The following is a 21,584-nucleotide window of genomic DNA, read 5'->3' on the forward strand; positions in this document are numbered from 1 at the left end:
CCCATGTTGCAGCATGATAATGCACGGCCCCATGTTGCAAGGATCTGTACACAATTCCTGGAAGCTAAAAACATCCCAGTTCTTGCATGGGCAGCATATTCACCGGACATGTCACCCATTGAGCATGCTCAGAAATGGATCTTTCATGGATATAGAAAATGTTTAGATCTTTGAGTTCAGCTCATGAAAAATGGGAGCAAAAACAAAAGTGTTGCATTTATATTTTTGTTTAGTGTATATTGTGCTCTCTAATGATGTCACCAAGTGGCAGCATGTGTAGTGAGAACAGCAATGTACCCTTGTGCAACCCCAAGACAGACAGTCATATTTTTCAGACACATGATCTCCGAGACTGACACAAAACTCTCCCTTTGATGTATGTTTTAAAGTAGTTTGACACACAGTCAGTAAGATCAACCAACTGTTCAAGATTACTGATTAAGATACCACGGTGATTATTCGGCCCAAGATGACAAGAACTGAAACAACACTCTAAGTGTTTGGGAACTAAGGAGACCAATTGCTATAATTTTGAAAGTGAAAGTCATTCTTGCTTGATGTACGATTTCAGCTGCTCGTATATTATGTTTCATAATGCAGCAGACATTTTCAATGGATGACAAGTCAGGACTGCAGGTTTAGAACCTGGACTCTTTTACTACGGAGCCATGCTGTTGTAATACGTGCAGAATGTGCATGATCAGATAAATACACTAGTATCCCAATTTAGATTGTGATCTATAAACGTTAGATTTTATGTACATTCAAAATACAATTTACATTACATTAGAAATGTATTTCAGTTGTACTTAAATTGAAGAGTAACATGAGTGTGAGTGTCAAAAATATTGCGTTATTAACGCGTTAACCCAAATCAATTTTAACAGCATAATTTTTTTTATCGCGAGATTAACGCTCTTTGTGACCTAGTGTGTAGATTTTTAGAAGCTGTGGCCACTGCTAGTAACGTTAGAAAAACTACAGGATGCGTTTGTAAACCGGACACAAAACAATAGGCACGCCCCAAGCACATGTTTGGTCTTACCTGCTTGCTAGCTGTAAAAAGGTAGGCTGCTGGTTTGTGTGGATATCAAGTGCGAAACGCTGGGATGGATGCGAACAAGATACTGAATAGAAAGTTTAGTTTCAAAAAGTTGCCAGATGGTTTGACTGACAAGACCAAAGTTATCTGTGTGTATTATTAGTGTGAACTGAATTATCACTATAGCACATCCAGTCTGAAACACCTCTTGATGGCCAAACACACAACTAATGCGAATTCTCCGCCGCCTCCTTGTCAAAACCAGGCAACAATGGATGGCTTTCGACAGAGGCATATGGATACCGTAACTAATATAAGAGTATTAAAATGATAATTAATGGGACATTTATAATAGATAAAAATGTGCGATTAATCGCGAGTTAACTATCACATTCATGAAATTAATCGCAATTAAATATTTTAATCGATTGACGGCACTAAAAAGAATCTGTATATTTTCAGTATATTAATTATACTTAAAATAGCCCCATTTTAACACAGTCAAGTATACTTAATACAACTTAGGCTGGACTTTTGTACAACCTAAATACTATTTAAGTGCAAACCTAATTCATCAGATTTTTTTTTACATTTTCCACTCCACATATCTCTCAATAGGGACATGCTGTGATATTTAATCTGCTAGATACTCTATATTCATCAAATGCTAGCATTCTTACACATTAAGTAAAGTACTATTGCAGACAATGTCACCTGACAGCCTAACACCATTTCTCAGAGTACATTCTACAGGGCAAGAGACTTTGGACTGAAAATCATCTAGTTTTGCTAGCCTGTGTAGTGCAGGCCATTAGAACACATTAGTTTCCACCATTGACACCTGGCCATGGATTCAAAGAAACACTTTTTGAATTTTTTCAGAAGCAAGAACACATTCAGCTGAGAGAAGCACTGCAGCGTGCAATAGAATGCTGCTCATACATATGCGTACTGTACATACTCAGCTATTGCTGGTATAAATTCATTATGCACCTGCATTATTACTTATCTGGCTATAAGTCATGATATAGACACTAAAGGGTACCTTGTGTGTCTGTAAGAAATACAAAGGGGTGTGACAAAATTTTGGTATTTGACACCCTGGGAATGAGAGGCTTGAGCCAGTACATTTCTAAGGAAACCCCTGCACAAGTTCACATTTTCTCAAGAAAGCTTAAGCTTGTAGCTTGAAGATTTTTACATTAGTGGAAGCAGGAGTAATTATGAGCATTAGGATGTTATGGTTGGTTACACATGTGGTTGGTTACACATGTGAACCAAACTGTTGTTAAAGCAGATAGCTGTGTGTTAAAAGAGTTGGTGGTTGGTTGTTTGCAATGCTCATGCTCCAGCTATCATTGTACATCCTGTGTCTGTTGGCAATGCATTCAGGGAACTGAAGTCATATTCATAGCTCTCATTTAAGTGTGTTTTGTAATCTTTGCAAATGACCACTTGATCTGTTGGCTTTGCATTGACCACATCATTCTCTCCCTTAAATGTTATTGAACACGGATGTCATATTTCCTGTTGGAGAAAGTACAACTGTCTAAGTAACGCTAACAATATTAGTAATATAAACAAGACTGGTAATTTGTCTTCATACACAGACACTCACTGTGTGAGAAGGTGGCTCTGAATCCTGCTCCACTAATTGATGCATCTGAGACAAACTTAATCCACAGGATGTGACCAATCACAGAAGTGTAGTTGGAGGGAAGCAAGTTTCCACAGAAAAAACCAACCAGAGGCCCAGTGGCATTGCCCTCTCTGATTTCCAGATAATCATTTTGACAGCTGGAGTCTCCCTGCAGGTGGAAGATACTGAGCAAAACACAAGAAGACTGTTACTGATATTCAATAACAAAGTATCCTCTAAATACCAAACATCAGCCCAAGATTAATTCTAGGTATGAAACAAGTTAAAATGTAGTGCTGAAATAGGGAATGTGCACTGGTCATCTTGCTGGTAATCTTTACGATCTGGCTTAATTTATTTTTACTCACAGATTGTTTATAAAGCCATCATTACCATCAAAAACATCAAGACTGGCTTTCAAAAAAATCAATGTCCTACAAATGAGCTATCTGATAAGAAAAAAAGGCTCTGTTGGCTGTATTTGTAAATATCAATAGCAAACAGCAGTCACTGCCACTACCCATTCGAGAGAGTCCAGAGAAAATTGTGTAACCATATACGGCCTGATATTTGATTTTTTAACATACACACAACATAACTACTCTCTGGCCCATAAATTATTGTAGTACAGTCACAACTTATTGAACTAACAACTAATTAGTGTTTTTCACTCTTGTTTTGAAGTCCCTTTCAGTTGTATTTCAAAAGGAAACTTTTTTGTTGCAGTAGCCAATGAAAACAGTGATGACTTTTTTGTAGTATTTTACAATATGAAATTCAAATGACTGAAATGTTTTCTTCAAATTTTTTTCCTTTGTGTTCACAAGATCACAGCAATCACAATACATTTTTTGAAAATCTGTTATTAATCCTTTTCTTAATCTTATTTGTACTCACAGTCACACACTAGCCTTTTAGATCAACCTTATGTGTTTGATATCCAACATTTCACTGCAAATCTTGAATGAACATATGACAAGTAAAACCTTTAAACCTTTGAAACATGATTCACTGATCAAAGACAGAAGAAATACCTTTAGCAAACATTGACTGGCATATCTGTGATGAAATATTCTAACTTCAAAGTTCACTTAAAAGAAGCCTGCAACCTCATAAAAATTATATTGTCTGATTTTATCTACTCAACTTTGAGGATTCCTCAGTCATTGTAAACTGAATATATCTTTGGGTTTTGGACTACTGGTTGTACAAAACAGGTCAACTGATGACATCGCCTTTGATTTTGGAAAATTGTGGAAGTTTCACAGACCAAATAATTAATCACAAATACTCAGATTAACAGCAGCAATCAACAACAAAAATTAATTAGTTGCAGCCCTAATCCTTTGCTTTATCTCGTACTTTTCTATTTTTCTCTGTTGCACATGAAAATGACAGGCATTGAAACTTCTTTGATGACATTATATAGTGTTGCTTCATTTAATGGCGAACACACTGAGCGCACCACATAGAAGTAGTAGACAGTTAATTTTTTCTGTAAAGTTAGCGTATGTAAAGCACTGTCAGTGTGGGGGATTTCACTCTAAAAAAAAGCAAATGTTTCTGATGCACATCATAATCTGTCAGCTAAACATGGATGATTTGCCTTGAAGAGAAAATCACTTCCAGCCCATAGAAAATGAACTGGGGTGAACTTCACAGTCACCACAGCTAAAGTTATTTCACTGACATGAACATGGTAACATTACTGTAACTAAGTAGTAACAACAACTGAAAACAAGGTGGTTTATCTCAGTTTGAGGTACAAAATTGATAAGCGCAGGTGTGTCAGACATCAGCTGTCTGTGAACACCAGACCAAAACCAGTCACACAAGTAAGGTGCTAAAGGTAGTTGGGCCAGAGAAAGACCAAGGGGGCATTCACATCTGACACCACAGATCATTTTTGAACAGAGACAACAACTTGTTCACCAGAAGTACAGAACTTTGTTCATATTATGACACCTGAGCAAGTTTCTTTTTGCTGAAGATGGTTGTGGTATACTGTTGAAAAGATCCAGAAAAAGCTACTAAATGAAGCTTGAGCTTGGAGTATTTCATCACAGGTATGTTTCCAAGGTCAACAATGAACCTCAATGCTCAAATTGACTGACGCAAATGAAAGCTGGAGACGGTTCCCTGGTGAGCTTCTGATGGTCCACACACACTCCACATTAGGTGGATAAGCATCTGGATAGTTAGGACTGTTAAATGCACCACTCTCCATTACCAGATCTCCTCCACAACCTGAAGGAGAAGAGGTGAAAAGAATGAGTTTTCCTAGAGATCAGTTTCAGTGTGTGTTCATGAGATGAGAAGGATTTTGAACTTGTAGTGATCAGTTCTAAGTGTGTCCAGCTGGAACAGTGAACAGTACATCCTGACATGTCTTACTGGAGATGGATCCTGAGTAGGTGGCTCTGAACCCTTTTCTGGAGACAGAATGATCGGAAATGAAGTTGATCACCAAGGAGTTACTGAAGGATGTCACTGGGTAAGGCATTTCAAAGCCACAGTAGTGCCCTGACAAAATATTACATTATGTTATTATTAGAATTTAAGGCTACACATTATTTCATTAAGTGAGCAAGCTGTTGACTTCTTACATTCAACCAAATTCAGTTCAGTAATGTCATCACATACTGTGTCATTGTTAATTTATAGCTTACCTGATCATTGTCGACAGAATATGCCTTGGTGAACACACACACACAGACAGTATAACTACCTATGGAGGGAGCTTGGTAGTTGTCGCCATCCAGGATCTTTACAACATCATGGGAGCAGTTGGAGGAGATCATCTCTAACTCAAAGTCAGTGAATGACAGGGTCACATGATTGACTAGTTACAGAAAGAAAAGTCAAAAGTAAAATAAAAACCACAACATTTGTGCATAAAACAATATGTTTTTTTAGTCTGAGGGCAGACTAATGCAACTCACATGGTTCCTGTGCTATGATGATCCAACTACAGTTCTGATTGGGTGGGTATGGTGCTGGGTACTGTGGTGATGCAATGGCCCCACCATTATTGTCGGTTATGATGGTTGCACCACAAGCTGTTGAAAAGAAACAAACAAATTATATAGCTGGCATCTTCCACCCTTCAGCCATCAGAACATGCAAATTTATCTGGTTTGAATACCAACAATGGGACATGGAACTTCACTTGGCTGGTGCAACATGTAAGGACTTACAGGATGAGAATTCATGTACAGTATGCGGTCTTAATGAGACAGAAGTGGTTCTCTGCTGTTGAAATAACTGGCTTATTTCAACAAGCAGCTCAGCAGTAGAAAGCTCAGCAGTTTGACACTGAGACAGTTTCTGTTCCCATAAACACACTTCACTGAACACTTGCTCACTTGGAATAGACACGTGTGGCAAGCAAAGAAACTTTCTTACTTCTGTAGCAAGTAGCATGAAGCACCCTCCATTTTGTCTCTGCAACAAAATGCATTATTCAGAGACTCCAACTAAAGAGCATCAGTGACTTTGGGCATTTTTAGTGATGTAAACTGGATCTAGCTTTTGTGGTGCGGACAGTGGTGTGGCGAATGTGGTGTTTTTGCAACTTCAGCGAAGAGGATTGTGATGTTTACTGTAACTTCAGCAATATCTGTGTTGTTACTTTTGAATACATCTCCTCTCACTCATTGGAGCAGCTCCAGTCTCTTTGCCCATCTATGGCACAGTAGCGTACTGTGGCTGTTACTCATGCACTCACTCACTCACTCACTCACTCACTCACTCACTCACTCACTCACTCACTCACTCACTCACTCACTCACTCACTCACTCACCAATTAGATCAGAGGACATGGAGTGAGACTACAGAGTGGTGACTACAGACAGAGAGGCAACTATGTGATTATTGTGATTGCCCCCAGTGCAAATATTTTGTCTTGCCCCCCCTTTACGATCTGATTGAGTTCCTTTAATGTGAATTTTCTGAAATTATTTCTAGAAATAATTTTTATTAGTTAAATAGGCCTACAGTTTATCCAGTTTAGTTAATGAAATTAAAATTGTTCTGTTGACAATTGTGTGTGGGACCCTTTATCAGATTTCAGTAGAGAGTAATTAATGTTTCTTTTCTCCACCTCAACCTTCGTTGATGCCTGTGTATGAATCCCACCTGCACCCAGAGACCTGAGGCAATCTGCCTCACAGTGACTTCCAGTGTGTTTTCACTGAACATGAAATAATTTATATTATTATAATCAGTATACCTTGTCTGAGATCAGTTGAACCCTTATGTTAACATGAAGTAGTCTGAGACACTGGTGGTGTGAACAACACAGCAGTTCTGTTAAGGTTTTGTAGTGTGAAATGAGTTAGAGCACTTAAAGGGATGGATGGAGTTAGTAATTGATACACATATTTTAGTGACTAAAACACAGAGATTAAGGAAACCTACTTTCAGAGAACCGAGCACTGAAGCCACGGTGGCTGCGACTGGAGTCGGACCTAAAACGAACATAGATTGTGTTCTGGGTAGAGGTGATGGAGGGAGGAAGACTGGTGCCACACACACGGCCAAGCAGAGGAAAAGATATGGTTGGACCATCATGGATCTGGAGAGGGACAGACATGTTGTTTAGGGAAAGCTATGTAGCTTTACCTGTTAAGCTTATATAGTCGATGGTTAATAGACTGCATATGTATTTATAGAGTTTTCTATCTTAATGGACAAATTGCTCTACACTTTGCCTCTCATCCAGAAATTCACACAATGAAGGCAGTGGAACTACCATGCAAGCAGCTGGCCTGTCAATAGAGGGCTAACACGGTTTCAGTGATTAGCTAAAGGACATTTCAACAAGTGAACAGGAGGAACCAAAGATAAAACCACCAAGATATCAATTGAAATAGAGGGCAATAGAGGGCTATTTATTTTTATGTTACTCCAGCTATGTCATGCAGGAGCTTTCTTAATTGCCTCCATGGAAAATACTGTTTCCATTCTTATTGTTATGATCCTACAGACCTGTTTTTGTTTTGCAGTGTGCTTCCTTTTTTTTGTTACTGTAGCCTGTCTGATCTCCCTCTGTCTGTTTAGCTGGGTGTTCACCAACACCCAGTCAGCCCCGCCTCCTCAGGCATTCACCAGACATGCAAGATCCTGATTAGGCACAGAATAAAAGGAGAGAGCTCTCTCCTTCCTGCTGCCAGATTGTCCTGAATCCCTGGCGCTGTCTTTGCTTGTCTCCTTTTGAGTACTACGCTTCTTTGTCTCTTCTCCTAGAGAGCTTGCTCATGTTAACTGTTTTTGCTCAGCCACTAATTGTGTGCCCCTGTGTTTCAGTGTCTACCTGCAGCTTCAGCGCGTGCCTTGCATCAAACCCACTTCATCCGAGCTCCTTTAGTTTTTTTCCCACTCCTTTTGAGTGCGCTTTTTGTTTGTATCTCCCACTCTTTATGAGTGCGCTTTTCCCTACAACCATTGTGTTTAAAATAAATTGCAATTTTTTCAAACATCTTTGTCTCTGGTCTGCATCTTTGGGTCCCAACAAATTTACTGGGCATAAAGCCTAACATGTAAGCATGTATGTAAACCAGTTGGTTGTAAAGGTGGAGGGGTGGACAGAGAGACAGAGAGACAGAGAGACAGACAGAGAGAGAGAGAGAGAGGAGAGAGAGAGATAAACAGTGTGAGAGCGGTAGAGAGCTAGATGGAGAGAAAGGTAGTGAGAGAAAGAGAGGGAGATGCAGATGCACTGCAGTGACAGTGACAATGACAGCTATAATAATAGCTATAAAAATAGACATTTAACCAATAATAAAATCATATATGACATATGGTATACACATATTTTGCGTAGTATATGATATATTCATATATGTAGTATATGTATGTATTCATGATATGACAGATACATAACAACAACACTATGAATCTAATAATGGAAGTATGACTAATAGTAATAGCAGTTGCAGTGGGTGTCAGACAGAGCCATGGCAGAAGATGCAACAATAATTCACAATATAAACAGTTTGACTTTTCCACGTTCCACAGGAATCGAGTCTGTATGTAGACAAGTTTCCCAGTATTTAACCTTTATCAAGTGATTCATTCATTCATTCAAATTGTAAGTAACCCACATGCTACCACTGGCATTTATACATCAGTCAAAACAAAACAAAACAAAACAAAACAAAACAAAACAAAACAAAACAAAACAAAACAAAACAAAACAAAACAGAATAGGGCCAGAAAGCTCTAATAGGACAAGGTCAGGTACAAATTCCATTAAATGTCAAGTCAGTCACTCACAGCCACATAGTCCCAGGAACAGTTGCTATGAGGTTCAATATCCAGGTCAGAGAAGTTGAAAAAAACACGGTGGTTGGGATCCACACTGATAACCCAGGAACAGTCCACATTCTTGGGATAGCTGCTGGGATACAGAGGAGAGTGGATCTCCCCTGATGGAGCTATGACTGGGCCTCCACAGCCTGTAGGAAGGAGAACAGTTTGTTAAAGGTAACTAAGAGGGTCGATGCTGGAGGAAAACTGAGCAGCTTGTTATTGATGTATTCAATCTTTATATATGCATGTGGTGATGGTGATGGTTGTCTATCATATGCCTTTTGTACCTTCCTTTCATACTGCAGTCCATGTCGCCTATTGGTCAGGGGAGGCTGTTGGCAGCCAGGTGCCAGTAGTAATGCACACAGTTTGTAGCTGGTTCTTTTCCCCTGACAGTTTCTCCAGGAAGGCCTAATATTATTTTCAATTAAATTTTCAACTCAATCACCAGAATAATTGTTGACATTGTAAGTTTCTGCTAACCATGGACATGTCAATCCAATACATTTTTTTAATCCATATTTTCATGGCAACCATTTTGGATTCAATCAACTCACCAACAAATCAACACGATCCATTAATACGCGAGGTGACAGGGTCAACAATTCAATTCTAAACTGTGAAATACAGTTTGCAGCACTAATGATCTCAGCCTCAGTTGCATGTCAGAAATTTTCAAACCAAACCAAAAATGTCCGCCTCCCCCACATTTAACAGTTCATCAAATGTACATTAAATAATTACCAACTGCAATAAGTATATAAAAGTGATTTCGTGTCCATTGCTGGAATATGAAATAAAATCAAATGTAGAATTACCTTTTTTGTTTACCTTCTTTCTGTCAAAGTTTCTCTCTGCAGCTTTGTGAATATCTCTTATCTCTGGGTACTGACCAGAGTGGGTCTCTGCAGAGTGGGTCTCTCTCCACTGAGCTATACTCAACCTTAACTGATCTAATGATTACTTAACTTGTGTCTGCTATTAGAATGCTACTGTACTACACCTTTAGCTTAGACTGGTACAAGTTTGTGAATCTATTAGAACTTATTTTAGAATTTTCTAAAAGAAAAGTAGTTATCTAGGATAACATGTATACATATTCTGAGAAATTGTCTTAAGAATATTTCTAAGTAACTTTGCAAAGGCAACTGGACTTGCTTGCAGTTCGAGAAGATGTTTCACCTCTCATCTGGAAAACATCCATAAAAAGTCTTCAAATTGCAGTGTGTTTGTCAGTGAGCGTTGCATTTACCGCTGTGGTCATCAAAAATTCATGTTTTCAGCATGTCTTTGGCAGCAGAGAAACCACACTGAGCATGCTGCTGTTAGTTTAAGAGCAGCAGGCGACGGGAAGCAAAACAATTTCAACTTCTCAGCAAGGTAACCAACTCCTTTTGCAATGCCCTGCTGTTTGCAGACTCATGTTGTGTGTAGCACAATATCACATCATGGTTGCTCACAGAATGATGGAAAATGCCTATTATTGGTTGACTTGTTTTTATTATCAATACAATGATAGTATATATTGCTGTTCCCCAAGAAATCCCAAGAAACCCCACGAGACTCCATTGAAAAGACTAGCATTTCAGAGTTTTTTTTGTCTTGACATGCCTAGTGTGACAACATGTTCCTGAGCGTTTGCCAATCAGATGCTCTTTCCAGAGCGCAGTAAGGTAACATAGTGAGGAGGAGGAGGGATGCTGACATTGCTGCTGTCTGTTGGGACAATGAGAGGAAAAGTAGCAACAGTACCCGCCTATTTAATGTTTCCTCAAGGGAGTACCATGACCAAGTCAAAAAAGACAACTGTTGTTGAGAAATAGAGGAAGCACTTCATCAGACAGGTGCATAGCTGGCTATGCTGTCATAACATTATCCCTAGCTTTAATTGCAGGAATGTGCTCATCATTACTAATTCTAAATCAAACATTAAAATAGTTTGGCTGTGTTGGCTGATAGTGGGTTAGGTCCAGGTAAAGTGCATGATAGTGGGTTAGGGAGCTGGGAAGACACGGTAAGAGTTTATGGTACTGTGATCATTAGATCTGACAGAGTGACCAGCAACGAAGACAAAAAAATCATGAAGTCTGATCCCAGCATCAGCCTCTGTTGGTCATAGAGCATGGCAGGTACCTTTGCTTTGGTCGCTGCTTTATATTTAATATTATATTTTTGGACTGTTCACAAACTGCCTAACCTGTCCCTGTTGCGACCTCTCACACCCTCTGACATTCTGCCAGTGAACATGTGTTGTAAAGTCAGATGCAGATGATACTCAGCTATATTTACCAATGAAGCCAGAAGAAACTAATCAGGTAACTAGACTACAAGTGTGTCTTTAAGACATAAAGACCTGGATGACCTGCAATTTTCTGAAGCTAAACTCAGACAAAACTGAAATTATAGTACTAGGCCCTAAACACCTTAGAAACTCACTTTCTGATGACATAACAGTTATGGATGGCATTGCGCTGACGTCCAGCATCACTGTAAAGAATCTGGGAGTTGTCTTTGATCAGGACATGTCCTTTCACTCCCATGTAAAACAAATTTCAAGGACTGCTTTTTTTAACCTATGTAACATTGCAAAAATCAGGCATATCCCGTCAAAATGATGCAGAAAAACTAGTCCATGCATTCGTGACTTCCAGGCTGGATTGTTGCAATTCCTTACTATCAGGCTGCCCAAATTTGTTGCTGAATATTCTCCAGTTGCTCCAAAACGCTGTAAAAAATGAGGAAGAGAGATCATATTTCTCTGCTATTAGCCACTCTGCACTGGCTCCCTGTAAAATTTAGAATAGAATTTAAAATCCTCCTCCTTACTTATAAAGCCATAAATGGGCAGGCACCTTCTTATATTAAAGAGCTCATAGTACGTTATTACCCCTCTCAAACACAGTGTTCCCAGAATGCAGGCTCACTTATGGTTCCTAACGTCTCCAAAAGCAGAGCCAGAGCATTTAGCTCTCAAGCTCCTCTCCTGTGGAACCATCTTCCAGCCTTTGTCTGAGAGGCAGACACTGTCTCTACATTTAAGAGTAGGCTTAAAACTATCCTTTATGATAAAGCTTATGGTTAGGGCTGGCTCAGGCTTGCCCTGGACCAGCCCCTAGTTATGCTGCTATAGCATTAGTCAGGCGGCCTCCAAGGACACACCGAGTTCCTCTGTCCTTCTCTCCCTCTCCATCTGCACGCTTCCATGTCCTACCACAGCATGTTACTAACTTAGCTCCTTCCCCGGAGCTCCTCTGTGTTTTCTTGCCTTGCAAGTTGCCATGGATAGAGGCTGAATCTGGATTGTGGATTACAGCTATGTCTCCTGCCATGGCCCTGCCTGACATCCACCGCAACTGCTACTACTATTATTACATCCACTATCACTGTTACTGTGATTGCATTTCTGTCTCTCTCTCTCTCTCTCTTGCTCTCTCTCTCACCCAACCAGTCGAGGCAGATGGCCGCCCACCCAGAGCCTGGTTCTGTCTGAGGCTTCTGCCTATTAAAAGGAAGTTTTTCCTCGCCACTGTCACCAAGTGCTTGCTCATGAGGGAATTGTTGGGTCTCTGGAGCTTGGTCTATACCAGTTCTATAGGGAAAGTGTCCTGAGACAGCTTCTGTTGTCATTTGGCGCTATACAAATACAATTGAATTAAACTGAACAATGGACATATTAAGCTTGTTCAAAATAAAAGACGATGAAGCAGGCAACGAGGTGTAAGCGTGGCTAGAAGAGGTGAAGCAGAAAGAGTTATCTCCTGTAGCTGTAGCAGCAGATGAGAGTGAGAGAGAATGTGAGAGTGCCACTGCATCTACTAGCTGAGGCTGGTGAGGAAGAGGGCACCTAAACAAGTAACTAGTCCAGCCTGCACTCAATATCATAATAGTGTTAAACATATGCTTGGCATAGAAAGTGGGATGGCCTGACTTTGCCTTTGCCTCCCACATAGTGAGGACCAGAACAAGTTTTTAAACAGAGCAAGGACATTTGTGGAAAGTGAGGACATTTTGGCTTGTCCTCACAACTTCAAGGGGTTTTTTGAAGGTTAAGAATTGGTTTTAAGGGTAAGGTTAGGGTAAGAATTAAGCATTTACTTGTGATGATTAAAGTTGTTTTCAAGATGGCACTGCACGAGTGGCAGCTAGTTGCAGCAACCCTGACCACTTTTCTTTGTTTTAGTGTTCTTTTGTGCTTTTCTTGTGTTTCTTCCATCACTAGTCTCAGTTGATCGTGCACATTTAGGGATGTACAACAGGAGCAGCATTGCACAAGAGACATAGAGCTCCTAGCTGTTAGCATTCAGCCATATTATCTCCTGAGGGAGTTCTCACAAGACATTGCGCTTTAATACCACTGACTGAGTGAAAGGAAGGGGATTTTTAGATGTGGAGACAAAATATTAGCTGAGGAGGGGGCAGAGGGAGCTGTAAAGGAAGATGAGGAGAGGCACGGACAGCAATGGAGGAAGTGCCTTCACAGGTACAATGCCAGAGAGGTCTGGAGAGGCCTGAAAACCATCTCAGGCCACAACATTGAGAGCAGGACGGGCCCAGAATCTGGAGATCATAATGTGCAAATGAACTGAATCTGTTTTTCAACAGATTTGACTGCACTCCCGGTCCAGTAGGTTTTACATTGCAAATATTTATTTCCCCTCACTCAGAGTTGGCTGGTCCATGTATTATCAATATCCTTTGTTACAACAGTGTTTCTGTGACAATGTAAGTTATTATGAATAACATCAGAGGTTATGTGTTTGTGGCATTAAGATAAGATAAGATAAGATAAGATAAGATTTTTACTTTATTAATCACTGCACACACATGCTACAGGGAGGAGACTGCAGACAAGCCATGCTTCGTGAAATTATTTTTCTCCGCATTTGACCCATCCTGGTCTCTCATTCTTCCGCGGCAGACCACGGGCGATGGGCTGCCAGCTGCCAGCCGTTGCCGGAGCCCGCGCCCGGGGACCCATCCTTCTTTGTCACCATTGGTCAGGTGGTGATCTTCTTGCATGTTTTTAGTGGGGGTTATTAAGGAGGAAACCCCGGGTGAACACAGGGAGAACATGCAAACTCCACACAGAAAGGCCCCTTTGTGGAGTTTGCATGTTCTCCCCGTGGTCACCCGGGGTTTCCTCCTTAATAACCCCCACTAAAAACAACAAATATTAACTGTCAATACTGCAGTGTTTAGAAGCCTATGTGGCGGTTAGCAGGCCCCCTGAGGTTCCAAAGTTAGTCAATGAGCTGAGATGTAACCCAGTTTATTTGTCACAGTTTGCCTTCTTTATGTTAGTGGCTGTTTATTTGTTTACCTCTGTTTTCTAAGTTGAGATGGCCTATATCTGTGGGTACACAATTCTGCTAAGCTCCTGGTCCAGGCCTTGGGAACTAAAGAAAGACAAAGATGAACCTACTGCAGAAAATCTCCTTCCAGTGTTGCAGGCCTGGGAAGATGTGTCTTGTTCAGAATAGTGCAGGGATTCAGTGAACTCAGCAGTGCCGTCACGCAACTCCAGACAGTCTGTTCCGTTCACATAACTTTCTATTTGTTGAAGCCAACGCCATATTACTGTTTCATTACTCTTCCTGCCCCTACACTCATTATTTGCTAAATTTCCAATTTCATTCTATCCGCTCAGATTACTAACCCTCACATGCACAATAAATTCATGTTTGGAAATAAATCCTTCATTTGAATGAAAGAGGTTGCATTCCCTCCCACTGGAAACTTTGGCCAGTAGTGCACAGCCAGGCAAATAAAATAACTGCAGACAGTTCTGGACAGTGCTAAATCTTACAATGCCCCAACTACTGAACCAGAGCCATGGTCCACACAGGGAAGATCACTGGGAGGCTCCCTGTGTGGACCATGGCTCTATCCAGATCAGCCATCTTTGGCACAGCCTATCATGCAGCACAGAGCAACCACTAATCCTGCACTTGAGTCTGTCGAGCCTGCACCCCCACCTGTCCAGCTTGTACTCCAGTCTGCACATGCAGCACCTCAGCCAGCACAAGACACACCTCAGTTTGTTCAGTCAGCACCACAACAGCTAAGCTTCACTATGCTCATCAGGCAGCTGCTCAAACTCAACCACTGCCAGAATTAACACCTCCTCCATTAAGCCATCTTGGGTTGAGGCTAGATTCCCTTTTTGTTCTCTGCCACCTACATGGTTTGGAACAGATTATTCAACACCACACCCTGGACAGCTCCCTATGGCTCAACCACCACTCTACCAACCTAGGATTCAGACATCAGCATACTCCCCTCTCTCAACTCTGCAAGGCTCAACATGCATCACATCAGAATCAGAATCAGAATCAGAATCAGAATCAGAATCAGAATCAGAATCAGAATGAGCATTCCTTTATTGATCCCCGAGGGGAAATTGTTTTTTGTACAGTGCTCCACACAAAACAGAATTACAGATTAGAATAAAAAAGAGAGAAAGAACAAGAAGGAATAAATGTAAATATAAAGGCAATATTAAGAAACAGAATATTAATACGAAAGATATATGTAAATAAGAACTATACAACACAAATTAAGAAATATACAACACAAAATATGCAACACAATGAAATGTACAGTAATAAGTAATAAGTAAATAAGTAATATACTGAGTATAATGGATGTGCAAAAAAATGTGCAAAATGGAATCAGATGTGCAAAGTGAAATTGTAAAATATACAACAGAACAGACCAGACAGTGACAGTGAAGTCCAAGGGCCATTCAGAGGGAGGAGTTGTACAGGTTAATGGCCACAGGCAGGAATGATTTCCTGTATCGTTCAGTCCTCAGTTTTGGTGGTATTAGTCTCTTACTGAACGTACTCCTGTGCCTTGCCAGCACATCATGAAGTGGGTGTGAGACATTGTCCATGATAGTCCTTATCTTATTCAGCATCCTCCTCTCTGATGCCACCGTCAGAGAGTCACACTCCATCCCCACAATGTCACTGGCCTTGCAGATCAGTTTGTTGAATCTGTTGGCGTCTGCCATCCTCAGCCTGCTGCCCCAGCATGCAACAGCATAGAGAATTGCACTTGCCACCACAGACTCATAAAAAATACTGAGCATAGTCCGGCAGATGTTGAAGGACCTCAGTCGCCTCAGGAAATAGAGACGACTCTGGCCCTTCCTGTAGAGAGCGTCAGTGCTCTTTGCCCAGTCCAGATTATTGTCAATATGAACCCCCAGGTACTTATAATCCTCCACTATGTCCACAACGACCCCCTGGATGGAAACAGGAGTCACAGGTGCCTTGGCTCTCCTCAGGTCCACTACTAGTCCCTTAGTCTTTGCCACATTTAGTTGCAGATGGTTCTGCTCACACCACGTGACAAAGTTGTCCACAGCAGCCCTGTACTCATCCTCATCACCCTTGCTGATACATCCAACTATCGCAGAGTCATCAGAAAACTTCTGAAGGTGGCAGGTCTCTGTGCAATAGCTGAAGTCCGTGGTGTAGAGGGTGAAGAGGAAGGGAGAGAGAACAGTCCCCTGTGGGGCCCCAGTGTTGTTGACCACTCTGTCTGACACACAGTGTTGCAGGCGCACATACTGTGGTCTGCCAGTCAGGTAGTCCACAATCCAGGACACCAGGGGGGCATCCACCTGCATCACTGTCAGCTTGTCACCCAGTAGAGCTGGACGAATGGTGTTGAATGCACTGGAGAAGTCAAAAAACATGACTCTCACAGTGCTCGCCGGCTTTTCCAGGTGGGCGTAGACACGGTTGAGCAGGTAGATGAAGGCGTCCTCAACTCCAAGTCGGGGCTGATAGGCGAACTGGAGGGGGTCCAACAGTGGCTTGACCAGGGGCCAGAGCTGTTCCAGGACGAGTCTCTCCAGAGTCTTCATAATGTGGGAGGTCAATGCCACAGGTCTGTAATCCTTTGAGTCCCTGGGCCGTGATGTCTTTGGCACAGGAACGAGGCACGAGATTCCATCGTGCATCGACATTCCATCATGCATCGTCCATTCCATCCATCCATCCATCCATCCATCCATCCATCCATCCATCCATCCATCCATCCATCCATCCATTTTCTATGCCACTTATCCCTTTCGGGGTCGCGGGGGGCCGGAGCCTTTCTCGGCTGTCTATGGGCGAGAGGCGGGGTACACCCTGGACCAGTCGCCAGCCGATCGCAGGGCCATATGCCATTCCAAAGCCCAAAGTGCCTTTATTCTGTGGGTGGAATAGACATTTGTTCGCGACCCCACACCATACACAAGGCATGCGTTGAAGCAATGGTATGGTCAGCCAAAACAACTGATCCAAGGAGAGTTGAAAGCCATATTTGACTCACATCCAGTGACAGTAGGTGATGCACATGCCTTTCAATAGTTAACACTGTTGCTGTTACTGAGCCACATAGATGGGCAGGACAATCCATGGGGCTCAACTAAGACATGGCTCCTATGTAGCAAGCAGCCCAATAGTTACAGGAATAGCTTGGCTGAATCCCATCTGACAATGGGCATTATCTACAGTGGTTGTGACCACACATCAATACACCTTGCTGAATGGCTGGAAAGGCTGAAATGATCCTGGTTTCCTCTCATGCAGCATCATCCAAGACAAGAGTCCATTTGTAGAGTGTGTTAATAATAACATAATAATGTTTACATTAGCAGTGACTCCACAGCAGTCAAAAACCAACAGTCGGACTGCAGCCTCCTGCCAGAGGGGAGTGTCTCGAAGAGTTTGTGCCCGGGGTGGGAGGGATTAGCCACAATCTTTCCTGCATGCCTCAGTGTCCTGGAGGTGTACAGGTCCTGGAGAGACAGGAGATTGCAGTCAATCACCTTCTCTGCAGACCGAATGACATGCTGCAGTCTGCCTTTGTCCTTGGCGGTGGCAGCAGCGTACCAGATGGTGATGGAGGAGGTGAGGACGGACTCAATGATGTCTGTGTAGAAGTGCACCATCATTGTCTTTGGCAGATTGAATTTCTTCTGCTGCCATAGGAAGTACATCCTCTGCTGTGCTTTCTTGATGAGGGAGCTGATATTCGGCTCCCACTTGAGGTCCTGGGAGATGATAGTTCCCAGGAAGCTGAAAGACTCCACAGTGTCAATAGTGGAGTCATGGGAGCAGGTGAGGCTGAGTTCTTCCTGTAGTCCACAACCATCTCCACTGTCTTTAGAGCATTGAGCTCAAGGTTGTTCTGGTTGCACCAGGTCACCAGATGGTCAACCTCCCACCGTAGGCGAACTCGTCACCATCAGAGATGAGTCCAATGAGGGTGGTGTCATCTGCACACTTCAGGAGCTTGACAGACTGGTGACTGGAGGTGCAGCTGTTCGTATACAGGGAGAAAAGCAGAGGAGAAAGAACGCAGCCCTGGGGGGGATCCAGTGCTGATCACCTTTGAGTCGGAGACGTGTTTCCCCAGCTTCAGGCACTGTTTCCTGTCAGACGGGAAGTCTGTAATCCACCTGCAGGTGGAGTCAGGCACGCTCAGATGGGAGAGCGTCTCCTGAAGCAGAGTTGGGATGATGGTGTTAAAGGCAGAGCTGAAATCCACAAACAGGATCCTGGTGTAGGTTCCTGTGGAGTCCAGGTGCTGGAAGATGAAGTGGAGGGCCAAGTTGACTGCATCGTCTACAGACCTATTGGCACTGTAGGCAAATTGCAGGGGGTCCAGGAGAGGGTCGATGATGTCCTTGAGATGTGAGAGCACAAGGCGTTCAAAGGACTTCATGACCGCAGAGGTCAGGGCGATGGGTCTGAAGTCGTTAAGTCCTGTGGTTGTTGGCTTCTGACAATGACAATGACATCCACCTGGTAGCACTCCATGAAGTAGCATGAATTGCCAATCCAAGTGTCCTCACTATTCCTACCAATGTGGTGTGTCTGGATCATGCCAGCCACTCAGGATGTGTTATGGTAAAGGTGGTATCCATCCAGCTCCACCATAGAAAGAGAACAATGAACACTGTACATTATGAACAATGAATGTCATGATAAATGAAGGGTCTGAGTGAACCATAAAACTGGCTACTGCCACCCAGCAACTTGGTTTGCAGAGAAAAAAAAGCTGCTTAACCTGAAGAGCATCAGGCAAGATGTAGTGAAAATCCAGTGTCATTTCAGCCACAGGCCTATCACTTGTCTTGTGTCTTGTCCAGGAAAGACACTGATAAGAATAGAGAGCCATCTGAGTCCCCGTACACAACTTAACTATAGTGCACCCCATGTTACTGATTGGGTCTGATCATCCTCACTTAATAACCCCTTTCCAGCCAGTATGCCAAAGACCCTTCCTTCAGCACCCTTCCAGTGAGAGTTCTTGCCTTAATTTATCACTCTGGCTTGCATATTGAAAGACTGTGGCAGCTCATTGTGCATCACAATGGAAAGGAAAGGGTGGTGTTCATTTTTTCCTTCCACCACCAGCAGATGAGCCCGAATGATAACCTGGGCCCTCTGTTGGACAAAGAGATGAACCCATTGCAGACAAGCTCTGTCCAGTGTGGCAGGTTTGGGAAGGTGAGCTTCCTAAATTACAGGACATCACCCTGCCCCAGGGACATGCTGCAGTAATAATAATGCTGCAGGAATAATAATCAGTTATAGATCTTTACTATTTTGTGACACATTTGAGAGGTCTCATAGATCAGTAGCCTACAAACAAGTAAAGAATTGTGAAGGACACATATAAGTGCTATCAATATTTTAACATGACAATTCAATTAGTCTGGAAAGTAATGAGTAGTTTTGAGGTACACAAATAAATGTTTCAGTGATTAAAACATGTTCTAAGCCCCCAATGCCCTCAGACCCTTGAAACACCCCTGACAATTGGCTTCCACATCAAAACATGAGCGTAAACTTATCTTTTAGCAGCTGCTTTCAGTGACAGCCACAATCGTTACTTTAGTTTATCTGCTGCAAACTTTCCCTGTTAAACTTCATCTATTTGTTCAGTGTCTCATCATTATGTTTGTGTATACTGTGTCATTGTTTGTGGGGATCAGCAGTTTCTCCTCTCTCTGTCTCCTGCCAGGCCAAAGAGTTCAATCTTTGTTTCATCAGACCAGAGAATCTTGTTTATCATGGTCTGAGAGTCCTTTAGGTGCCTTTTGGCAAACTCTAAGCGGACTATCATGTGCCTTTTACTGAGTAGAGGCTTCCGTCTGGCCACTCTACCAAAAAGGTATGATTGGTGGAGTGCTGCAGAGATGGTTGTCCTTCTGGTAGGTTCTCTCATCCCCACAGAGGAATGCTAGAGCTCTGTCAGAGTGACCATCGTGTTCTTAGTCACCTTCCTGACCAAGGCCCTTCTCCCCCAATTACTCAGTTTGGCCAGGCGGCCAGCTTCAGGAAGAGTCCTGGTGGTTCCAAACTTCTTCCATTTATGAATGATGGAGACCTCTGTGCTGTTCAGGACCTTCAATGCTGCAGAAATTTTTTCTTGCCCTTCCCTAGATCTGTGCCTCAATACAATCCTGTCTTGGAGGTTTACAGACAATTCCTTTGACTTCATGGCTTGGTTTCTGCTCTGACATGCACTGTCAACACTGGGACCTTATATAGATAGGTGTGTACCTTTCCAAATCATGTCCAATCAATTGAATTTACTACAGGTGGACTCCAATCAAGTTGTAGAAACATCTCAAGGATGATCAGTGGAAACAGGATGCACCTGAGCTCAATTAGTAGTCAATTAGTCATACCAAAGGGTGCGTTTACTCATGTACATGTGATATTTCAATTTGTATGATATATTTCCTCGTCAAGTCTTCACCAAGCTTCGTAAATCACTGCTTATCAGTTGCTTCTGTTTTTAGTCATAATTTGAGACTTTAAACTTTTCCAATCTCATGTCCTCTCTGTAGATTTTGAGTCTTGTAAACTGCTAAACTTAACATTGTTAACTGTGTTAGCAATGATATAAATAAAAGTCTGAGCCTTATTTAATGTGGCTTACATTTAGCCATTTTATGTGTGAAATTCATTTTTCTTCATCAAGAGACACATGGTGGACTGGTTATATTAGGCTGCCTATATTGCTGGACGAATAAGTAATGTGGTTCTGCTGAATAAATCTGACTAACATCATATTTCTCCAAACTCAGCTACTATAACTAGAATTTTCCCTACACATGCAACAATTTGGCACTTTTACGCCACATGATACCTGTCTCATGAAGAGGACTCATTACTTACCTTAACTCAGGTATTATAAAAATGAAATCATGATACCCATACAATGGTTATATGTATGGTATATGGGCATGCAGTCAATAATGTCCACCCACCTGCTTGTACTTCAGCCCAGCTTCCACTGAAACCTCTACCACTGACATAGCCATCAGATTTGAAGCGCACTGTGACCAGGTTGCCAGTGCTTGAGATGCACACTGGGCTGGATGTGGTGGTGCAGAGCTTGGCTAGCTGAGGAGCTGACAAGTCCGGGCCTCCATACACCTAAGAGGAAGTCAAAAGTAATGCTCAAAAGTCCAACTGCAGTGCTGTTCAGTGTTTATAAAGTAATCCAAGGTCACCAGTTACACTGCAGAGTCATTCATTAAGATTAAGATTAAGATTAAGATTTACTTTATT

The 21,584-nt window shown here is 42.1% G+C and overlaps 1 protein-coding gene across 1 annotated transcript in view; it reads right to left on the reverse strand.

Moving 5' to 3' along the window:
- Window positions 1-21,584, reverse strand: part of cubn (cubilin (intrinsic factor-cobalamin receptor)) — a 203,514-nt gene that overhangs the window by 85,029 nt on the left and 96,901 nt on the right. The window contains exons 30-37 of the mRNA XM_070986347.1: window positions 21,281-21,449; window positions 8,959-9,140; window positions 7,102-7,258; window positions 5,624-5,740; window positions 5,410-5,523; window positions 5,076-5,204; window positions 4,796-4,928; window positions 2,661-2,866 (exon numbers count right to left, since the gene is read on the reverse strand). Of these exons, the coding sequence (XP_070842448.1) occupies window positions 2,661-2,866; window positions 4,796-4,928; window positions 5,076-5,204; window positions 5,410-5,523; window positions 5,624-5,740; window positions 7,102-7,258; window positions 8,959-9,140; window positions 21,281-21,449 (1,207 nt within the window). The remainder of the gene's footprint in view (window positions 1-2,660; window positions 2,867-4,795; window positions 4,929-5,075; window positions 5,205-5,409; window positions 5,524-5,623; window positions 5,741-7,101; window positions 7,259-8,958; window positions 9,141-21,280; window positions 21,450-21,584) is intronic.

Source organism: Chaetodon trifascialis, chromosome 18, assembly GCF_039877785.1.
Source record: "Chaetodon trifascialis isolate fChaTrf1 chromosome 18, fChaTrf1.hap1, whole genome shotgun sequence".
Classification (NCBI taxonomy): domain Eukaryota; kingdom Metazoa; phylum Chordata; class Actinopteri; order Chaetodontiformes; family Chaetodontidae; genus Chaetodon; species Chaetodon trifascialis.